The sequence below is a fragment of the Mytilus californianus genome, unplaced genomic scaffold (assembly GCF_021869535.1).
Source record: "Mytilus californianus isolate M0D057914Y unplaced genomic scaffold, xbMytCali1.0.p SCAF_4, whole genome shotgun sequence".
In the NCBI taxonomy this organism is placed as follows: Eukaryota; Metazoa; Mollusca; class Bivalvia; order Mytilida; family Mytilidae; genus Mytilus; species Mytilus californianus.
Window position 1 is genome coordinate 52,364,299 of NW_026262690.1, and position 22,515 is coordinate 52,386,813.

At 33.7% G+C, this 22,515-nt stretch overlaps 1 protein-coding gene and 2 long non-coding RNA genes across 3 annotated transcripts; 1 reads left to right on the plus strand and 2 right to left on the minus strand.

Annotated features, from left to right (window-relative positions):
* Positions 1 to 7,353: 7,353 nt before the first annotated feature.
* Positions 7,354 to 9,392, minus strand: LOC127738223 (uncharacterized). The gene has a single exon (XM_052249400.1). It carries the CDS (start codon positions 9,275 to 9,277, stop codon positions 7,604 to 7,606), a length of 1,674 nt encoding a protein of 557 aa, XP_052105360.1. The 5' UTR covers positions 9,278 to 9,392; the 3' UTR covers positions 7,354 to 7,603.
* A 4,084-nt stretch (positions 9,393 to 13,476) lies between these two features.
* On the minus strand, positions 13,477 to 16,242 carry LOC127738227 (uncharacterized). Its single transcript, XR_007999966.1, has 2 exons — positions 16,152 to 16,242; positions 13,477 to 14,701 (listed from the first exon to the last, which is right to left on the minus strand). It is a non-coding gene; the product is annotated as an uncharacterized LOC127738227 (long non-coding RNA).
* LOC127738226 (uncharacterized) lies at positions 13,795 to 16,563 on the plus strand. The gene is made up of 2 exons (XR_007999965.1): positions 13,795 to 13,933; positions 16,135 to 16,563. It is a non-coding gene; the product is annotated as an uncharacterized LOC127738226 (long non-coding RNA).
* The last annotated feature ends 5,952 nt before the right edge of the window (positions 16,564 to 22,515 follow it).

The following is a 22,515-nucleotide window of genomic DNA, read 5'->3' on the forward strand; positions in this document are numbered from 1 at the left end:
GTCCTATCTGTAGAATTTATTATGCTGATCATTTTTGCTATTTGCATTTTCTGTCTATCGACTTTAAATTCTGAAAAACACAAAAAATGGTAAAAGTCGTCATTCAAAGCCAATAACTCCTATAAGGAACCAATTGACGATTTCGGTAAAGCGTCATTTCAAGATTTTTATTTTGCAAGCCATTTTTTCTATTTAAAGTTTTTCCTTTATCTATTATAATTTTCGAATTCTGCCGAAATTTTCTTAAATGGACATTCCTGGGGCAACCCCGTTAAAAATTGTTGAAGTTTCTGAAACATTTTAAGATAGATAGACATGTTTATCATTCTTATGTATGTTGGCAGTTTTGTTCTTCCTGCTTTAGGTTTTTTTTGGACACAATTTATTAAAAAAAAAACTTCAGCTTTGCATACATGTTCTATTTTCAGCAACACCGACCATATTTATTGATGGATCAGACCCCCGCACATATAAATTCCAAACCAAGTTCCGTAAGGAAAATTCAGATAAAGTTTGGTAACATTAGGCCAAGTGGTTTGCTTGACCAAGGAAATAAAAGACGACACATAATTTCCCTGGTCCAGATATCCTGAATTATTACAGACCAGTTTTAGTTGCACACACCTCTCCACTTTTGCATAGCTATAGAACAAAAGATGTGGAAACTGTACGACCTTCTACAATGGGCAAAACCAATACAGTATAGTCAAACATAAAAGGTAAATAGCATTTATTGTTAACGTAAAATAAAAACAAAAACTGTACATGACGATTGCTAACTTGAACAAGAAAATACAAGACGGCATATACTTAGGAAAACATGGTCAAAGCGTGATCGCTATTACATTAAACTATCGGAAAATATCTATAAGGTAGAGAGCCACAACAGTTATTTAGCACTAGAAAAAAAGATTCCTTATTAAAACAAATTTGTAAATTATCAGTATTTGTGCGCGGCCTGTAAGCATTTAACATATTCAGAGGGAATTTTAACCGAATTATTTGAAAAATATAAGGAAAGGGGACTGTTAGTTCCCGAGGGTAGTATCAGCTCAGTAGTCAGTGCTTCGGTTATGACATGTTTTTTTTATAACATACAATTTTAAATCCCCCGTTGATAAATTAGACATTATTAAGAAACTGAGGTTCCAACTCCCTCACGCAAAGTTAACCTTAGATGAATTGGGCTATTTTTATCATGTCCCTTTTGGTCTCGTATAGATCCTTACGTTTCTACGAATTTATATATATTTCACAGTAGGGTCAGAAAAGCGCTTCAGACGCACATAATTTATAAAGTGTATTTTTCATTTATTAATAACACTGCTAGTGAACTGTTAGCCCCCGAGGGTCTCGTCAGCTCAATAGTCAGTGCTTCGGTACTGGCATGATTCATAAAATACCATTTTAATATTCCCCGTTTAAAGATTAAGAAATTATGAAGAAACTTCGGTTCCAAGTACATTACGTAAAGCTGACTTGAGATGAATTGGACTTTGCTTTTTATGTCTCTTTTTGTCATATGTAGCTTCTAACGTTTCTACGGGTTTTTTTATACAGCCCTGGCTTTCAAATGTTTAGGTTTGAGCATTTCTTATGAAGGTAAATCCAAAAAGCGCTTCGGATGCTCGACATTTATTAAATTTCATTTTCATTTACTGGCACTTGGTCGATACCACTGCTAGTGAACTGTTAGCCCCCGATGTTTCAACAGTTCAGTAGCCAATACTTCGGTATTGACATGATTTATTACACACAATTTTAATATTCCGTTGATAAATTAGGAAATTATAAAGAAACTGAAGTTCCAACTCCATTACGCAAATCTGACAGAAGTACGCGAAAGATACAAAATTCATCGTCTGACGAAGAATTTATCAAAATGACATGTTATGAATCGTGGCCTAAGATTGATATCAAGATCCTTTTCTTGGAAAAAAATATTCAAAAATTAAGATAAAAAATAGACCGGATTTATAATATATCTATACTATGTTATAAGATTTCCAATTGCCAATGCTCAAAGGAATACCCACTAGCAGGATTTATTAGGTAATTAAGAAAATTTCCGTGGGATTACTAGCTTACACGGTAGAAGGAATTACTAGAAAGAATAGTAAACTAGAAATTTCAACTAGAAAAACTAGTATTTTAAACTAGAAAGACTAGTCATTTTAACAAGAAAGACTAGTCATTTTAACTAGAAAGACTAGTCATTTCAACTATAAAGACTAGTTAACTCATCGAACCTTTAATCTTGTTAATTTGACCTGTTGATACTATTTGTAATGCTTTTTTGTTATTCAATGTTTACTTATTCAGGGTTATATCTGGTCTATATACCAGCTTTGATAAGTGTTTGGTATTACTATAAATTTTCACTTCTTCGAACTATGAACATCAAAATTATTTATTTTGTAAAAATATTTCCTTTCTCCTTTCAAACTGTATACCTAACAACAAAATTATCTTCATTTACCTGTGTATAATATTATTGTAAATGGCGGATTTTTGTTTACGGTTATTGTTGTTTTTATGAAATTGTTTAACATTTCACAGCGGTATAATACTGTTACTTTAATTATTCATCCCTTTTTTATTGATTTTGTATTTACATTGTATCATAGATCAAATTTATTCGTTCAGTGTATGTTCACTTGTGTTAATATGTCTTTTGATTGAGTTAAGCCATTTCAATTGATATTTTATAGTGTGTCTTTCTATGTTGTGATGTTACACTATTGTTTCAGATAAGGGTGAAGGTTTGGTACCATTAAAACGTTTAAACCCGCTGCAATTGTTTGCACCTGTCCTTAGTCAGGAATATGATGTTCATTAGTTGTCGTTTGTTGATGTGGTTCATAAGTGTTTCTCGTTTCTCGTTTTTTATATAGATTAGACCGTTGGTTTTCCCGTTTGAATGGTTTTACACTAGTAATTTTTGGAGCCCTTTATAGCTAGCTGTGCGATGTGGGCTAAGGCTCCGTGTTGAAGACTGTACTTTGACCTATAATGGTTTACTTTTATAAATTGTGACTTGGATGGAGAGTTGTCTCATTGGCACTCATACCACATCTTCTTATGTCTAGTTATTTTAAATAGAAAGACTAGTCATTTTAACAAAACAAACTAGTATTTTCAATAAGAAAGACTATCATTTTTCACAAGAAAGACTAGTCATTTTAACAAGAAAGGCTTGTCATTTTAACTAGAAAGACTAGATAATTTACAAACGTACAAGTTAGAATCTCTCTGTTGCAAGGTACGCTAGTACAACTACTAGGTGTTTTTTTTTATTGATTGAATTAAATTCTTGACTTAATGTAAAACAAATCTTGCCGATTGCGTTTACGTACCACATATAATACTTACTCGGAAATAGAGGTGTACAAAAGGATAATAAGGATGAACGACTCAAGTCTTCATAAGGGCTATGACCATAGTGACCTAAACGAATAAAGTTGATTATTAGTGTGTATGTGTCTCAACAAACACACTATGGTCTAGACGAACTGGGTTGATCGTTACAGTGTATGTGTCTCAATAGACTTACCACTATGGTCTAAACGAACTGGGTTGATCGTAACAGTGTTTGTGCCTCAATAAACTTATAACTATGGTCTAAACGAATTCGGTTGATCGTAACAGTGTCTGTGTCTGAATAAACTTCCCACTATGGTCTAAATGAATAGGGTTGATCGTTACCATACATGTCTGTGTCTCAATAAACTTACCACTATTGTGTAAACGAACTGGGTTGATCGTTACCATGTCTGTGTCTCAATAAACATACCACTATGGTATAAACGAACTGGGTTGATCGTTACCATGTCTGTGTCTCAATAAACTTACCACTATGGTGTAAACGAACTGTGTTGATCTTTACATTGTCTGTGTCTCAATAAACTTACCACTATGGTCTATACGAACTAGGTTGGTCGTTTTAGTGTCTGTGTCTCAATAAACTTACCACTATGGCCTAAACGAATTGGGTTGATCGTTACAGTGTTTATGTCTCAATAACCTTATCACTATGGTGTAAACGAACTGGGTTGATCGTTAGAGAGTGTGTGTCTCAATAAACTTACCACTATGGTGTAAACGAATTCGTTGATCGTTACAGTGTCTGTGTCTCCATAAACTTACCACTATAGTCTAAACGAATTGTGTTGATCGTTACAGTATCTGGGTCTCAATAAACTTAAAAACTATGGTCTAAACGAATTCGGTTGATCGTAACAGTGTCTGTGTCTCAATAAACTTACCGCCATGGTCTAAACGAATTGAGTTGATCGTTACAGTGTTTTTGTCTCAATAAACTTACCACTATGGTGTAAACGAACTGGGTTGATCGTTACAGTGTCTGTGTCTCAATAAACCTACCACTGTGGTCTAAACGAACTGGGTTCATCGTTACATTGTCTGTCTCTCAATAAACTTACCGCTATGGTGTAAACGAATTGAGTTGATCTTTACAGTGTCTGTGTCTCAATAAACTTACCACTGAGGTGTAAACGAACTGGGTTGATTGTTACAGTGTCTGTGTCCCAATAAACTTACCACTATGGCCTAAACGAATTGGGTTGATCGTTACAGTGTTTATGTCTCAATAACCTTATCACTATGGTGTAAACGAACTGGGTTGATCGTTAGAGAGTGTGTGTCTCAATAAACTTACCACTATGGTGTAAACGAATTCGTTGATCGTTACAGTGTCTGTGTCTCCATAAACTTACCACTATAGTCTAAACGAATTGTGTTGATCGTTACAGTATCTGGGTCTCAATAAACTTAAAACTATGGTCTAAACGAATTCGGTTGATCGTAACAGTGTCTGTGTCTCAATAAACTTACCGCCATGGTCTAAACGAATTGAGTTGATCGTTACAGTGTCTGAGTCTGAATAAACTTACCGCTATGGTCTAAACGAACTGGGTTGATCGTTACAGTGTCTGTCTCTTAATAAACTTACCACTGTGGTGTAAACGAATTGAGTTGATCGTTACAGTGTCTGTGTCTCAATAAATTTACCACTATGGTCTAAAAAAATTCGATTGATCGTTACAGTATATAATAAAACTTATATACTGCTGCAAACTTTGCAAGTGCAGAATGCTTTCGTTGAGTCATATAAATTATTTCTCGTATTTAGTGTTATAAACTATAATTCTATATACTTCCTACTTTGCGCAGTGTTTTTTTTCTGCAATTATCATGGCGTTGCTGCATTCATGATGCATTTACTTTGAAGCAAAATGGTGTCCTTTTTGATAATAGCTTTGTTCCATTACTGTTATGAACCATAGTTTATTGCTGGACTTCGTAAACTGTAATCCTTTATTCTCCTTAACTCACTTTTTAAGTTTATAGGTAACATTGTCTCTTTTTTTTTTACCTTGATGGAACAATTTTTCATGTTAATCCTTACACCACAATTCATGTGACAAACGGGCCAATTTTCCCTTTCTTTATGGGGATGTTCTGTGTTTGGTTCCTTCGTATGAAGTTTACATGTTCTAGTTGGTTAGATATATATATGCACGTATTTGCACTGACGTCAAACGTAGATCTCTAGACAGCAAGGATCAATATATGGAGCATAAATTGGAAAAAAAAATTTACTAAATCTAATCACAAGAACAGAGATTTATTGTGAAAGTATGCTTTCAACTACAGGAATTTAATCACAAGTAGTATTTAACAACCAGCTTTATAACGGTAGTATTATTTATCAAGCTAGCAAATTTAGTAATTGTTGTTTTTTTTTCATTTTGCTAAAAGACTTAGTCAGAGTGTTATCATTGCGTATACTATTTTTTGGATGAACATTAATTCGCTGAATCACAATTTCTTTTTTTTCTGCAAAGAAGTTTGAAAAAAATAACTCTCTGCATTGTGTCTTCCTGGCGGTTTATGTTTTGTATAAAATATACTCCGAAGCCCATCCACCAATTTAACAGTGTAGTGCAGACCGATTTTTTTCAGCATGTTTAGTACTTTGATCTTGCTATCCGTAGCTACCAGCATTCTTTGATACTCAATATTTATCATTTTTAATTCGTACTTGTGCTTTTATTATCCGTGTAATATCGTTCAAATTCTTATTGTTAATTGTTTATGAATATATTTTTATTCCACTGATAGATATTAAGTTTGAAGGGAGAGTTTTGGCATCTCAAAAAATAAACTGTTGACCAGAGATGTGTCTCGCCTTTATGCAATTTTGATATAACATGTATAATGCATATGTTGGACTTAAAATGCCAATACTTTAACATGTAATTTATGCAATACATTCAGTCAATGAAGTATGACTGAAGGAACAGGGCCAAATAACCTCTGGGAAATGAGAAATATCAATGCTAATACAACTGCATAACAAATACAATTGACTTATAATGAGTAGTTTACTTTAAACTGACCTAAACACAAATTAAACATGTAAACTGTGCAAATATTTCCGAAATGCATAGAAACGATAAGAACAAATAACAACACGTCAAATAAGTAGATTCTACAAAGTGAGCGGTCAAGTATGAAGTGTGCTTCATTTTTCTGATACTTGAAAGAGAGTATGTTTGGTAGAGACAGATATTAAGCCTTACAATAGTCCACAAACCTTAAATTATAGTTACTGCAAGGGTTTTGTAATATGCAGAGAGCACGGCACTCTTCCAACATAAGCCGATTATAATGATTAATCGTGTTTACGCGACTGACGTGTGCATTTATACATCCAAAAACAGCCTAACTGAAAACCCTGGAACAAGATTCTTATTCCTGGATAGGAAAGTTCTTGGTAAATATAGAACATCAACAAAAACACCTGTTATGCTATTTCAATTACCAGGAATAGGGTACCATCATATTGAACTTGATGTGCATGTCTTCTGGTAAAAGTGGTGGTTTTAAAAAAAAAAATACTGACACATTCGGTATTTGACTCCTTACCTTCCTGCAGCAACAATGAATCACGATGTCTTCCGGGAGAAAGTTCCAAATTGCTGTATTAGTGGCATAAATATTTATTAAACACGTATTTTTCCCCTATCAAAGTGGTACAAATATTATGTTCTACCACTACACTTTGTCTTAAATTAATCAGCAAATTACATGGTGCAATGCAGTTTTTCATCGTATGTTTTAATTTTGTCTTATCTGTTTCAATTGCAGATTGTCTCTAATACAGTTCCGTACATTCAAGGCTTCTTTTTCAAGAACACGCTTCAAGTATAAAGAGTATATCGAATGCTGAGTGTTTGTGTACTTATAAAATTTGTCAATATTCCTTGAATGTCGCCTCATTTAACCAAGGAAAAAAGCAGAGGCAGTTTTCGTAAAGTAAAAAACATAGAGCATAATAGATAATTTAATTTAAATAGTTGTTTTTATAGATTCTAGTATAAACAAACCAAAATAACAGGTAAATGGGAAATATTGCCGAAAATTTTGCAAACTGATGACGACAAAGTTTGAACTGACAATTAAATTACTATATTAAGAACAAGAAACTTTTTCACTATGAATCTTTGTAACATCATATGAACTATATATATAGAAAGAGATTTTAACACATAATCTATCCTGTATAGATATAATAATGTTAGTCAGGCTTTTGTAGCCGTCTCATTATTTCATCTTTTAAAGCTTTTCTGTCGAGCTTTCCACTATGAGTTGTTGGAAATGATTCAAAGAACAGAAATGTCTTGGGGACATGTAAGGTTGCAAGAAAACTCTCCGAATATTTCCCCTTTTCTTTCGTTAGAAAGTGTACTAGTTCCTCTCCTGTAACTGTTTTGTTTTTCTTTAACACGATTGCTGCACAACCATGCTGAAATGTCTGTCTATCATGAACAGGACAAATGTAAACGTTCGCCACAGATGCATGAGTCTTCAAAATACCTTCGATATAGGACGGTGATACTAAAGCATCACCTATAACCATTGTATCTGATTTCCGCCCCGTTACCACTACGCTATTGTCTTGTTTGACATATCCTACATCGTCCGTTTTGTACCAACCAGTCTTGTCACAGCACTGTTCAGCCTTTTCTTTGGCATTCAAATAGCCAAGAAATCGGTATCTTAACCGCGCGTAGATTTCTCCAGTTGTGCCTTTTGGGACAATATGTTCCTTTTCATCAACTATTTTAATTTCTGTACCAGGTAATGGGTGTCCAACGTAATAATTTTCGTACTCGTTCGAGTTTACTACAGCGCTACACATAAATCCAATCTCTGTACAACCGTAAGCAACTGCAAATTTGTTAGCCGTTTTCCCGATCACATTTGCACAAAAAGAATCCACAGGAAGTCCTGCAGTACAGATAGCACGAAGGGGAAATACATTGACATTCGTTTCCTTTCTGCTTATTAGGTCCGATATACACGGTGTTAAAAGGAAAGCCGAGACACAAGATTCCGATTCCAAAACACGGAGAGTAAAGTCATTGATCTCCTCTATAGATTTCATTGCATAAATATCAGTTGCTGTAACCCGAGATCCTTTTGTGGCAAGCCATATTGTAGGATAGCTGCCCTGCCAACTGAAAGGTTTATCGTTGTAGAACTTTTCTCCAGGCTTAACGTCAAGAAGTTTCCCCCAGTGTACACCCATTTCTATCATCCTCCTGTGAGTCATTGGTACCGCCTTAGCCATGCCACTACTACCAGAAGTAAGGAAGATACCACATACATCATCGGCAGTAATATATGGCAGGTCAGAACCACTGGGAATTTGTTCATCTCTTAGGTATTCTTCACCGATGAATGAATTCATTGGAAAGACGTATTTCAATGCTGGGATCTTTGTGCTGACAGCCTTGCCATTACTTTCCATTGTTTCTATAAACTGTTTAGAAACCCCAATATCGCTCGAATCTAGGATGATTGCAACACAGTTACCGACTCCATTCAAAAGATTTACCACGTTGTTTGGACTTTCCCTGGCAAAGGCAAAATGTAGTGGCACTAGTCCTGCCATTTGTAGCCCAAAAGTACAAATAAGCCATTCTGGTGTGTTTATATTTGCTACTGCAATTATACTTCCTCTCTCAAATCCATGTGCAATTATTCTTTTAGCGAACAGTTCTGCCTTTGTGTACAGTTGAGAGTATGTAATTGAACAACGGTCATCGTCTGTTGAACAAAATATTACAGCTTCCCTGCCAGGACACTCCTCAGCTAATTCTCTAAGTTTATCGGGTATAGATATGTATGATGTATCCACCGTCTCTGGTATATAAATGTAACTTTTACCTTCCGTCGCCATATTCATGATATTGTGCGTTATATCCGGTCAATTAAACCTATAACCTCCAGGACGAATGTAAACATGTTATGCATGGAAGTATATATATTTCAATGACAATGACCTGTATTTGAATCAGAGCTTATCGTCGATTGTCGATACTAAAAATAGAATTCACTCTTTATTAAACAGAAAATTTTAACAACAGTTTTGGAGGATTTACAAAGAAACTATGAGAGAAAACAAAACACTCCACAGGTGAAGTAACAGTTTTTTACGGATTTATACGTTTTGCCTAAGACTATATCCGTTAGGTGTTGGATATTTTAATGATGTGTCGTTTTTTTAACAATGAAATCCCGCATCATTAATTAAAAGTATCGATAGAAGCGTTTGCAAATATCCTGCCAACAAGGAAAATGCTCCAAACAGATAGTTCTTATTGTATTAGTGTAATAAGTTTCGTAAACGGTTGCGTAGCTACTGAAATTGTTACCATTTTTCATATTTGTTCGATGTTTTTTTTTGTAATTTTAAGAATTGTCATATCATTCTCAAAGATTACTGTCAGTTGTCATGGTTATAAAGCAGCTTTAAAAAAGACCTCCTACATACATCCCATACTGTTTGTTTCAGATTACTAGAGATTTAGATATGGTGAACATGGAATATGATCCCAGTTACTGGATACCAGTCCAGTACCCACGAATTAAGTCCCTTAATCAATCCGAGATGAAAATTATGTAAAGATGCTTAAATTTGTAGTATATCCAAAGAGTATTCATTAAACTTTCAAATTCTGTTAAATTTTAAGTGATTCTGAAATGTATAGGGTGGATGATTATCTGAGTAAATGGTCCAGATTTTATTTTCGATTTTAACCAGGAAGTTAATTTAAAGTCGTTGAAATTTTGCGGTCTAATTAAGTGAATAAAAAATCTGCCCCTCAATTATGATAAAATTGCATTGAAGTAATGGGGGAAATAATTGGGTCCCCGTTCCAAATGTAGTTCCATATAAAGGGTTTAATGTGATCTGATTGAGATCAAAAGTGTTTCATCTCTCGAAAATTCCGCTATTTATAAATTTTCTTTGAATGTTTTTAATATAATAAGTTGTTTCTTGGCCAATGGAATGACATTTTACCATTAAATCCAAAAATATCTTCAGTTTTTTGCAATAATTTTGAGATATATATATATATATACTTTTAACCCTGTTTAAAGATCAATCAGAATTTCTACATGAAAACATACATGGATATATATCATGTATAGGGAACACATTTCAATATTTGTTTTTCCAGTTATGACGTGCAATAAAAATATTTCTTAATAACCATAAAAAAAAATGTATACAGTTTCGGATTTGAAAGTAAAACTCGGATTTGAAATATGTTTTGGACATTTAAAAAAAAAGAGTTTTCCACCGAAATATTAAAATAGAGAAAATTCCAAGTGGTGAAACACTTTTGAACTTTGACAGTAAGCCAGGGCCGGGTTCAGGACTTTTGAAAAAAAAGAGGGGGGGGGGGGTAATTCCCGATAATTGAATATATACCGCCGAGTGGAGCGAGGCGAAATAAATTGGACGAATTTATACTAAAAATTATATTTATTGTGATAAAACATGATATTTTTAAATTAATTAAGCGACCAAAGGGGGCCTACGCCTTACGCCTCCCTGGATCTGCCACTGGTAGCAGTTTTTTAAGGTTACAGGTACATAAATGGGCGACATCATGGATTTTTGTGACAATTAACATGCAACGGGAGCAGGATGAGCTGCACATGAACATCGCACAAATGATGTATGTAGTTGTAATACTTCAAAAGTTTCTTGATATAGCGAATTAAATTACCGAAAAATTTAAGTACAAATTAATATAATACACATCATATAGCAATTTTTTTTCTTAAGAATTTTCACTGTAAATTTAGCAGTATTTCTCGAAATCCTGTCCTACCATTTCTTTTTAAAAAACAATATGTTATTTCTTCTGAAATTTAAGTTTTACTTGTGTAAAAGTTATGAGAGGGTCACCGAATTGTTTTTTTTTTATATAAGTAGACGAACTTTCTGCACAGAGTGAAAAAAGCAACGAAATTAAAAGACAAAAGTAAGCTTGGCGTCGTAACTGTGTGCATTGAAACCTTAATTTTTTACTTTTCTCCAAATATTACATATATACTACACGTCTTGAATGGTTTATACAACAAAAACGAATTCGGTGACCCCTATGAATTTTATCTCGATAGAACAGAAATTGTAGTTGCAATAGCATGGCTTTTTAAAGAAAATTCATAGCCGGTGATGGTTTTGATAAAAGGAAATTTAAAGTAAAATTATTCAGTATTTTTACCAAATTGAATATAAAAATAAGGAGATGTATAGTATGAATGCCAATGAGACAACTATCTATCAGAGTTCAAACAATTATAGGTCACCGTAGGGATTTCAACAACGAGAAAAACACATACCATATAGTCAGCTATAAAAATCCCCGATGTGAAAAAATTGTGAAATGATTCAAACGAAAAAACTATATGACAGACATGAACCAACGACAACTACTGAAATACAGGCTCCTGACTTGAGGTAGGCACATACCGTATTTGACGGGGTTAAACATGTTTGTGAGTGTTCCCCATCCCCTAACCTGCGACAGTGGTATTACAGCAAAACATAAAGACAAACTGTAAAAATCAGTTGCAGATGGCTTCACTCAATAAATCGGTTCGAAACACAAATAAACCACCAACACGCATAAAACAGTAGACACAAAGCACCGGTATAAGAGTACACACAGTAACTGAAAAGTAAAACAACAAAAATACATAACTCTAAGGAAAATTCATAACGGAAAGTCCCTTAACAATTGAAAGCTTGTTCAAAGCCAATTACAACTAATAGTCTATATTAATCATGTTTTCTCGGACTAATCTATCAATAAGTACGGATTTAGTGTAAGGATGTCATAAACAGTGAGAAACGATGCCAAAATAAGTAAACAGTATCGACAGGATGTATGCATATTTACGTTCAGCCTTTACATTTTTACTACTTATATAGGATATCCAATTTGCTTTATCTCGAAAGTATATAAAGTTACTTACATTATTTTTTAGTTTTCATATGCAGCTCCACATGCTCTTATTGCTTGTGAAAAAAAATCTGCGAAGTCGACGAAATCGCCCATAATTTATACGTACCTGCTACCTTAATAAACTTTTACTTTTAGTGAAAAAATAAACAATATAGTTACGATACTGTTGTCAGGTCATTAAGGATGGTATATTTTTGTATTAATATTGATTCACTCATAGGGTCTTTTCATCGGAAATAAACACATTTATTCTAAAACCAGTTGTTGGCATGATACGGGTTATGTTCTTTTCATAAATTTAATGATGGTATGATACTAAACCCCTAACGGGAGGGACTGTGCTTGATTTTTATATGATGAAGACATAATCTTTCAATCAGTTTAATTGAGGTCTGGAGCTGGCATGTCAGTAACTGCTAGTAGTCCTTTGTTAATTAATGTATCATTGTCATTTTGCTTAGTTTCTTTTGTTACCTATTCTGACATCGGACTCGGACTTCTTTTAAACTGAGTTTTACTGTGCGTATTGCTGTGTGTTTCTTTATTCTACACTGGCTTTAGGGGGGGGGGGGTTGAGATCTCACAAAACATGTTTAACCCCGCCGCATTTTTGCGCCTGTCCCAAGTTAGGAGCCTCTGGCCTTTGTTAGTCTTGTATGTTTTTTAATTTTAGTTCCTTTATATGTTTTGGAGTTTAGTATGACGTCCATTTTCACTGAACTAGTACACATTTTTATTTAGGGGCCAGCTGAGGCCCACCTCTGGGTGCGGGATTTTCTCGCTGCATTGAAGACCCATTGGTGGCCTTCGGCTGTTATCTGCTCTTTGGTCGGGTTGTTGTCTCTTTGACATATTCCCCATTTCCATTCTCAATTTTATACTATAACCCCTCAAAATCCACCATTACCTTTGAAGGTCATATTTGAATGTCTAATTCAGATTGCTAAGTAGTTTCAAAGGAGACAGAAGTTTGATTTTAATCTTTATGTTGTAATCGTTGAGTTCTATGCAATCCAATCAACACAAAAAAGAATTCTTGTAACTGGCCCACAACCCCGTAGCGAGCAGGAATCAGACACTGTCTGGCAAATGGAATACTAATATATAAAACTAGAATATGTTATCATTAGAATGTCATTTATTACATATCGAATATTAACATAAAATCAAAATAAAGATATCTAAACTGAAATGAATTAATTTATCTTTACATGGCAGGATTAGCCCAAATGTCGACGTTAAAATTTAACCCAAAAGTTGACTTGATATTGACCCAAACGTATCACATTTTTAGCCAAAATGTTACACCAATTAGCCCAATCCTTCATTGCCGATACCTATAATTACATTTTTGTAATTTCTAGATTATATTATTTTTTAGAAGAATAAAAATCTTATTCAGAGCTATTTCATTTCAGTACTGGTTTTTTCCTTCCGTGCTGGATATTTTCGTACTGTTTCCTTTTTACCAGTACTGTTTCAGAACTGAAAAATCTGTAAAATGTCAATTCTTAATTCATATCGGTACAAATCATGTCAATATATTACAGGGAAAAAAATCAATAGCAGGGAAAAGGGTAAGTTCTTAATAGGTAGTAAAAAATGTTTTATATATTAAGGTTTATGACCCATCTGTAGGCCTGTGTATTACGAAATTTTCAAAGTGCTACAACATCAAAACAGTAAAAATTCAGAATAACTTGATGTGACGTGCCCATTTTGTACATATACCAAAGGGAATCGTTGTTCAAAGCAATACTGTTAAATATTTAAGACATGATAGATTTAGAGAGTTGTTACATAAAATTTCTACACATTTTCTTTTAAAAGTACCAAGATTTTCACATAGTTTTATGTCATTTTGGTAGTTTATTCCAAAGTATTGAGGAGCTATATGTGAATGATTTTTTCATCGAATTTGTATTAGCCCTCACTACAGCTAGATTATTGAATTTATATCGTTGGATTGCTGTTGCATGAAAAAATGCTCGTTGATACCGCGTGAAATGATAACTATTGCGCATAATTAATAAGTTGCAATATTTTCAAATCCGACAATATTGCAAAAACAGATATCCATAAAATATTCTTCGAGAAAAATTAAACAATAAACCAGCAATATCTTCTTTGTTTTACACTGATAAAAAATATTTTAATTCTATAGTTTAGCCGATTGTTATGTTTATATACACTTCTGTATCATCTATTTTCCCTTGATGCATAATAACATGTCAGGTTACAGCTTTTGATATCTTCCAATTACTTGACTACATTCTGGACATACGTGAACAACATCTTTACAACTTTTGATAAAACATGGCGCAATACAACAACCCAGCCAGCAACTGTAAGAAAGAAATGAAACTCCATGAAATACTTGCAATACTTGCAATCTACAAATACATTTTTTTCACAACGTTCTTTTCTTTAAAAGTAAAAAAAGACAACAGTCCAGGTAACACGTTTACGGGTACGCTTTTTATGTTGCCTTTCACGGCCTAAAACGTCTAGAGACAACTTTTCTTTTTGTAAAAAATCGTAAGAATTTAAAAGATTTTCAATGTGATTTCAATTAAAAAATTTCTGTTTTGTTTACTACTAAGGACATTAATAAAAGACGTGTAACAATACCAGTATGAAGTTTTACGTCCGTTACAATGATTTACTTTTCTAAGACCGATCATTCTTTTAAGAGCATTGCTGTTAAATTGAATGGAAACTGTATCTAACGTCTATTGAAACAATTTCATGAATATTCATGACTAGAACATGCATGTTTACAAATGTGATGGGAATTGGTTCTGTTATGTATTATTAACATACAGGCTTATTCTGACACTATCCTTTCTGTTGTTTATATATCATTTTGAAAACTTCATCTTACTTTCATAGATACACTAGCTCTAAAGATTAACCCCACATGAACACCTACATAATTCCATCAGAATATATTGATTTTATTGATTGATTATTTTCTTAACACCAGTGGCAAATATTCCATGCATGTTGGATGATAACAAATTCACAATAAATCTAGTAGGTAACCTCTGCTAAGTCAGTGGTCGACCGGGGAAAACGATTGGAATTTCTACTGCCACTGGAAAATGAGGGTATTTGGTAAGGGTCAAATTTCTTTCCTTGCAAAAGGCCACATAAGGACCCCTTAAGAAATGTTACAAGACTTCTTTAATGTGTAGTGATTGCGGTACTCTCCAAAAGTGTCTGTATGACGCGACTTCAGTGGTATCTATAAAATTGTTATCTCACCAAGATAGATAAGATCATTACCATTCAGTCAATTTGCATGCTAAGAGAGCACCTCCTACGGCATCAGATATATATTTACATCTAACTTCGCTTTCTGGGGTTGAAAATTGACACTTTCTGTTGTGGAATGATTGAACTACAAAACTTGATATAGAACTTTAAAAAAAAGCTATAATTAGTTCTTGCTTGCTTCGTCGCTTGAATTGGGATCAAATTAATATTCAAATCTCTAGAGCTCTTTCGTCTGGCACACAACTCATGCCCAAGAGGGTCGTCCGTTTGGCTGCGAGGGATGTATATACAGGTCCATTTCATGCAAACCAAAGGCTATTTAGAGATTGCTGTGGTATGATTCACAAAGAGACAATGATGTGAACAAATTCTTAAACTCTAAAGACATATTTTATATAATTTAAATAACTTGAAATGAAATGTAAATGTTTATCTATTACAATTTTTAACTTGAACTGAAACCTGTCTTTAAATAAAAAAAACCTCATTGTTTTTATAGGTTTCCGTCAAACTTACCCTGATAGAAAGAAAGCAATACCAATTAACCAAGCGAATTTTCCTGCTTCATATTTTAAAGATGTCATTATATGTAAACAGCAAAATCTACATTTTGTATGTATTGAATACTTCGAAAATACAATTATTTCGCATGGTGGAATTTCCGTGAATGACACTCTTCGATGAACAAATATACCAAAGTCTGAAAATATAGAAATATAGTATGTTTAAAATGTTTGGACTCCGTATACATATTCACTTTACACTTGAGAATATTTGATTCCCTAGAAATTCTCTGACAATTATCTTTTTTCTTACCTTTGCGTTCAACTTCCATGTCAGAAAAATGTTGATATTTCAGTTTGTTACAGTTAAATTAAAATTATTTTCTTAAATATTAACAAACCGAAATAAATAGATCGATAATGAACTGGTTTATGTTATAATCACTTCTAATAAACATTGTCCTATAATTACTAATTGAAATACAAATATTTAAAAATGAAACAACAATATATTAGTATATAAGTAAAAACAACTGGGTTTTTCTCCGCTTCATTACCCAAGTTTTTGATTAAGATAGTGATTTTTTATTTTGTTTCGTAAGATTAGACTATTTTGCTTAAAATTTCAATATCCTTCTTGTTATATCGATAAATTGGAGAGGTATGCATTAAAAAAAAAGCAAGATGCCTTCGAATGATAAAAAAAGATAAGAATTCATTCTACTGTCCTTTTATAAGTGTTCTCATCATTACATTTAATTGAATTTCACGTTCGTCGTTAAACTTTTATAACTCGTGCTGTGTGGATGCAATAGAATGTGTCCCCGTGCCTGTAGTGTATGTCCTTATATTTTTACAGTTAGGGTTTTTTGCTTGTGAGAGAGTTGTCTACATATTCCATTATATTAATGTTCTATTTCTTTTACTGTATTTAATTTCTGTGTCATTTGATCTCTTGTGGAGAGTTGTTTCATTGGCAATCATACCACATCTTCTTTTTTTTATATTCACATTGAAAACCGTATGTTGATATGTTGTTGTCTTTTTTCGTCGTTGTGTTGTTGTCTCTGACATGTACTCTTCACCTCTTTTATTTACATATAAAGTGTTATGGACAATACAGTAGACAAGATAAGGTTATACATAATATTCCCAAAATCAACTTTGAAGTTGGTCGGTTTTGGCTTTCCAAGTGCTGAGCGTTCTTGAGGAAAATATTACTTTCTTTTTTATATATTTCCACCGAGTCAATACAATTACTGAAGGAATCTAGTTGCAAGTTCTCCAGGACCTGCAGTGACTAACTGCACAAATTTTGACCTTGACAGTTTTTACCAATGCTAAGGTTCAACTCAATCATGCAAAATTTATCATTTACAGTTTTGACTCTTTTTATATCCGTGTCAGTTATTAAGCGTATCGTGTACATTGTTAGTCCCGAGGTAAAAACCCATCCATAAGGAAGTGTTTCAACACATCTACCATTATTAATAACATGCATGTTTAAATCTTGTTATGTCAGGCCTTTTATAGCTGAAAATACGGTATGAGTTTTGCACATTGTTGAAAGCTGTACGTCATTTGGACTCTGGTGGATACTTGTCTCATTGACAATCATACCACATCGTTTAATTTTGATAATGTAAAAGATTTGGTGCGCCGCATACCTTGTTCCAACTCACTACTTTCATTTGAAGTGCCTGTATCAATTAAGGACTTTGGCAGTCATTTGCATGATGGTCGCGTGAAAATTTCTCACGAACTTAGACTTAATACTTTATTTAACCTATAGTAGTTTATAGAAATAAGAAGATGTGGTATGAGTTGCAATGAGACAACTCTCCATCCAAGTCACAATGTGTAAAAAAGTAAACAATTATAGGTCAAAGTACGGCCTTCAACACGGAGCCTTGGCTCACACCGAACAGCAAGCTATAAAGGGTCCCAAAATTATGGAACGCCACAGCTGTCTTATGTGGAACTCTGATATTACTGTACGTTGTTTTATTATTACTTGATGATATTTTGTCTTTCCTTAATATGGTTTTGACATTACGTAATGATGTTTCGATATAACTCAATATGGAATAGTCATTACTTAATGATATTTCGATATTACACGATATGGTTTCGTATTGACTTGATATAGTTTTGTCATTACTCAATATGGTTTTGTCATTACTCGATGTGGTTTCACCATTATTTAATGTGGTTGTGTCATTAGTCAATGTGGTTTTAACATTACTTGATGTGAATGTGACTTAACGTTATGTAGTTGTTTCATTACATGATGTGGTTTTGTTATTTCGTAATGATGATTTGCCTATTCTTTATATGGTTTTAACATTACGCAATGATATTTCAAAATTTGACGATTTTACACTACATGATGTGTTTGTTTCATTATTTGATGTGGTCCTGTCATTCTTTGATGTGGTCCTGTCATTCTTTGATGTGGTAATCCCATTACTTGATGAGGTAAAACCACGTGACCAATTCGGAAACAATATGTTCTATTTTTAAACAGATTTCAATATATCGTTTGTTTAATGTGCTTTGGATGGGTATCGCTATCCATTGAGTTAAAGTTAAAATTAAAGTTCATCTTTTCCTTGAATGCAAGCTACCAAATAAAACCAAATCACTGGGTTTGTACTTTCCCGAATAACACGACGGGTGCCTTTCTGGAGCGTCCGAGATCACCCCGATGGATTTATATTACCCAGTCATACCGATCTATTGAATCAGCCAAATGAAACTGTTTTGTATGCCACCGCAACTGAAAGTTGGGGGCATATTGTTTTACCCCTGTCCGTTCGTCCGTCCGTCCGTCCGTCCGTCCGTCCGTCCGTCCGTCTGTCCGTCCGTCTGTCTGTCCGTCCGTCCGTCTGTCCGTCCCATTATGGGTATATAGTTATTCCGCATAACTCCTCCTACAGTTTGAATCCTAGGAAGTTTTCTCTTTACTGTCTGTTTGTACATATATTGAAGGTGTGCATGTGGTCAGGTTTAATGTTTATTAATATTTGCTCTTTTGGGAGAGAGTTGAACTTTGTAATCTTTTGGGAAATTTACTTGCATAAGAAGAGCGTTTCCAGATAACTCCTCCTACATTTTGAATGCTAGGAAGTTTTCACTCTGCTGGCTGTTTGTACATATATTGAAGGTGTGCATGTTGTCAGGGTTTTTTATTTTTATTATCTTTTGCTCTTTAATGAGATAATTGAACTTTTTTGTCATTTTTGGGGTATAAGCGGTTAAATGAGTTGAGTGCGGGGGCATCACTTTGTCTAGTTTACATTTTTTTCTCGTGTTGTGCTGTTACGCCACGTGCACTTTCTTTATGTACATTTACCTGCCCTAAGTCAGCGACTCTTTTCACAAAAAATCTTACGATTAAAATTGATCGTAAGTTATACTGAAATGTGTATGACTTACGAGTATTTTTACTCTTAAGATTTTTTGTGAAAAGAGCCGCTGGAGCATGAAGTTCAATTGTTGTCGTTGTATAAATGTGTGTCATTTTATTTTTTTGTAGATTGTTTATTTATAAATAAGACCGTTTGTTTTTTCGTTTGAATTTTTTCACATGGTGCAAGGTGGCCTTTTGTAGCTGACTATACGGTGTGTTGAAGGCTGTACGGTTGCCTATATATGATATCTTACATCCACTGCATTTAAACTCTGGTGGATAGTTGTCTCATTGTCAATCACACCACATCTAACTTTATTTCAACTTCTATGTTGCGTTGTGTATACTGTAACATTGTTTATCTTTTGTACGCATACCCCGGAGCCCTCTTTTCGGAAGCCCGAGCAAAAGTCCTTGTTCCGCGATAGAAAATTTAATTACGAACTCATATAAGATAGCTCGAATTTCAACTCAAAATCTTAATTAATCTAAATGAGACTTAAATTCGAATCTTACTCAAACTCTACCTCAAAAAGTGACTCAAATTTAATGTTGTAACTAGAACTCTACCTTCAAATATGACTCACACTCGAAGTCCAACTCGAAACTCAATGCTAACTAAAACTTTAATTCTAATAATGACTTGAATTCTAAATCGAAGACTAACTCAAAGTTTAACTCAAACAGTAACCCGAACTTTAATTTGAACTCTAATTCGATGGATGGCAACACTCATCCAAGGCACATACAACATGGAAATCTATCTAAAAATAGAACAGGTTTTTCCGAATTGGTCACGTGATTTTACCTCATCAAGTAATGGGATAACCACATCAAAGAATGACAGGACCACATCAAATAATGAAACAAACACATCATGTAGTGTAAAATCGTCAAATTTTTGAAACATCATTACGTAATGTTAAAACCATATAAAGAATAGGCAAATCATCATTACGAAATAACAAAACCACATCATGTAATGAAACAACTACATAACGTTAAGTCACATTCACATCAAGTAATGTTAAAACCACATTGACTAATGACACAACCACATTAAATAATGGTGAAACCACATCGAGTAATGACAAAACCATATTGAGTAATGACAAAACTATATCAAGTCAATACGAAACCATATCGTGTAATATCGAAATATCATTAAGTAATGACTATTCCATATTGAGTTATATCAAAACATCATTACGTAATGTCAAAACCATATTAAGTAAAGACAAAATATCATGAAGTAATAATAAAACAACATAAAGTAATATCAGAGTTCCACATAAGACAGCTGTGGCGTTCCATACAAAATGACTAGTGTAAAACAATTCAAACAGGAAAACCAACGGTCTACTATTTATAAAAAACGAGAAACGAGAAACACTTATGAACCACATCAACAAACGACAACCACTGAACAACAGGTTTCTGACTAAGGACAGGTGCAAACAAATGCAGCGGGTTTAAACGTTTTAACAGGCGCCAACCTTCACCCTAACCTGAAATAGTAGTGTAACATTACAACATAGAAAGACACACTATAAAATATCAATTGAAATGGCTTAACTCAATCAAAAAGACATATTAACAAAAACAAGCAAACATACACTGAACAAATAAATTGATCTATGACACAATATAAATACAATGTTAAATAAAAAAGGGGGGAGATATAAAACAATGTCAAAAAGACAACTTCTTCTTCTCTTATTTTATTACATATTGATAAATTTGGTAATTCATACAAATTGTAAGGTTTCAGCTAATTGATCTAAGACACCGACCATTCATTTATTGTGTGTGGTGGGTAGGAGGAGGGGGTGGGGGGCATGTTTTTTTTTTTTTTTTTAATGTTTGATTTTTAATTTCGTGTAAAAAAATGTTTCAGGGGAGAAGTGGAAACATTGTTAAGTTGGTGCCAACACGCGTTATGCTATATACTTTGTAAGCCGTTTGGTTATTATATATCTACATGTTTTAGAAACCATATATTTGGCTCTGATTGTTCCTATAAAGAAATACATTGAAGTTGCTTGCGATCTGACAAGCTGTGTTACAAGCGCAACAGAAAATTACGCAAGGTAAAGATCTCCTGCTAGGCATTCATCACCGTCGATTCCTAACTTTTGTGCATTAGATTTCAGACTAGGAACTCGCATTGATCAGTAAAAAACATATCTCTTGTAAGGTGAGACATTTTACATGTTTACTATAAAAGCCCTGTTAAGGATAGTTTGTAAGTGGAGAGTATCAGCGATTTGCATGTGATATTCCCCACAGGCACTTGTCTCTGAAAAAAGAAAAAACCTATTTTTTTCAGAGAAAAGTGCCTGTGATATTTCCATACAAGCTATTGTATGCAGTATCAACTGAGATATGTTCATTTGAACGAATCATGCTTGGGTTGAAGGTTTGATACTAGGTTAACGGGAAAACTTGAATTACTGTGGTTTTCATAGAATTTGAGTCGCTCATGTTAATTTCTAGAAAAAAAAAAATTGTTTTGTTTCGAAAGATTCCATTAATCATTGACTTTAAATCACTTGGATTTACAATATCATTAACCGCAGCAATTTACTGCACCAGAAGCGCATTTTGACAGAAAGTTATAATCCTAGTATAAACTTTGAAGAGCTGATATAGTCGAAAGGGACCAAAAATATAGATAAACCGGGACAACGAATCAGAGTTATGCATGAACGAGGGACATTCCTTAATTCAAAATGATTTCCAAAATTTTATAACATTACATGTTACGACCAAGTGGTAGATACAACATTAACGGTACAAATTTAATGCACCTGATGTGCATTTTGACAAATTTCTCTTCAGTGATGCTCGAGACCACACTATTTGAAAATCCAAATCCGTTAGTGTTGAGGACTGTCTATTTTAGAACAGTTCCATACTATCGTCACGTTTCAAAACCTGTAAAATTATTCTTTAGTACTGTATG

What these genes read in the sequence shown, in the direction of transcription:
- LOC127738223 (XM_052249400.1), bottom strand. Translation starts at nt 9,277, where the DNA reads ATGAATATGGCGACGGAAGGTAAAAGTTACATTTATATACCAGAGACG.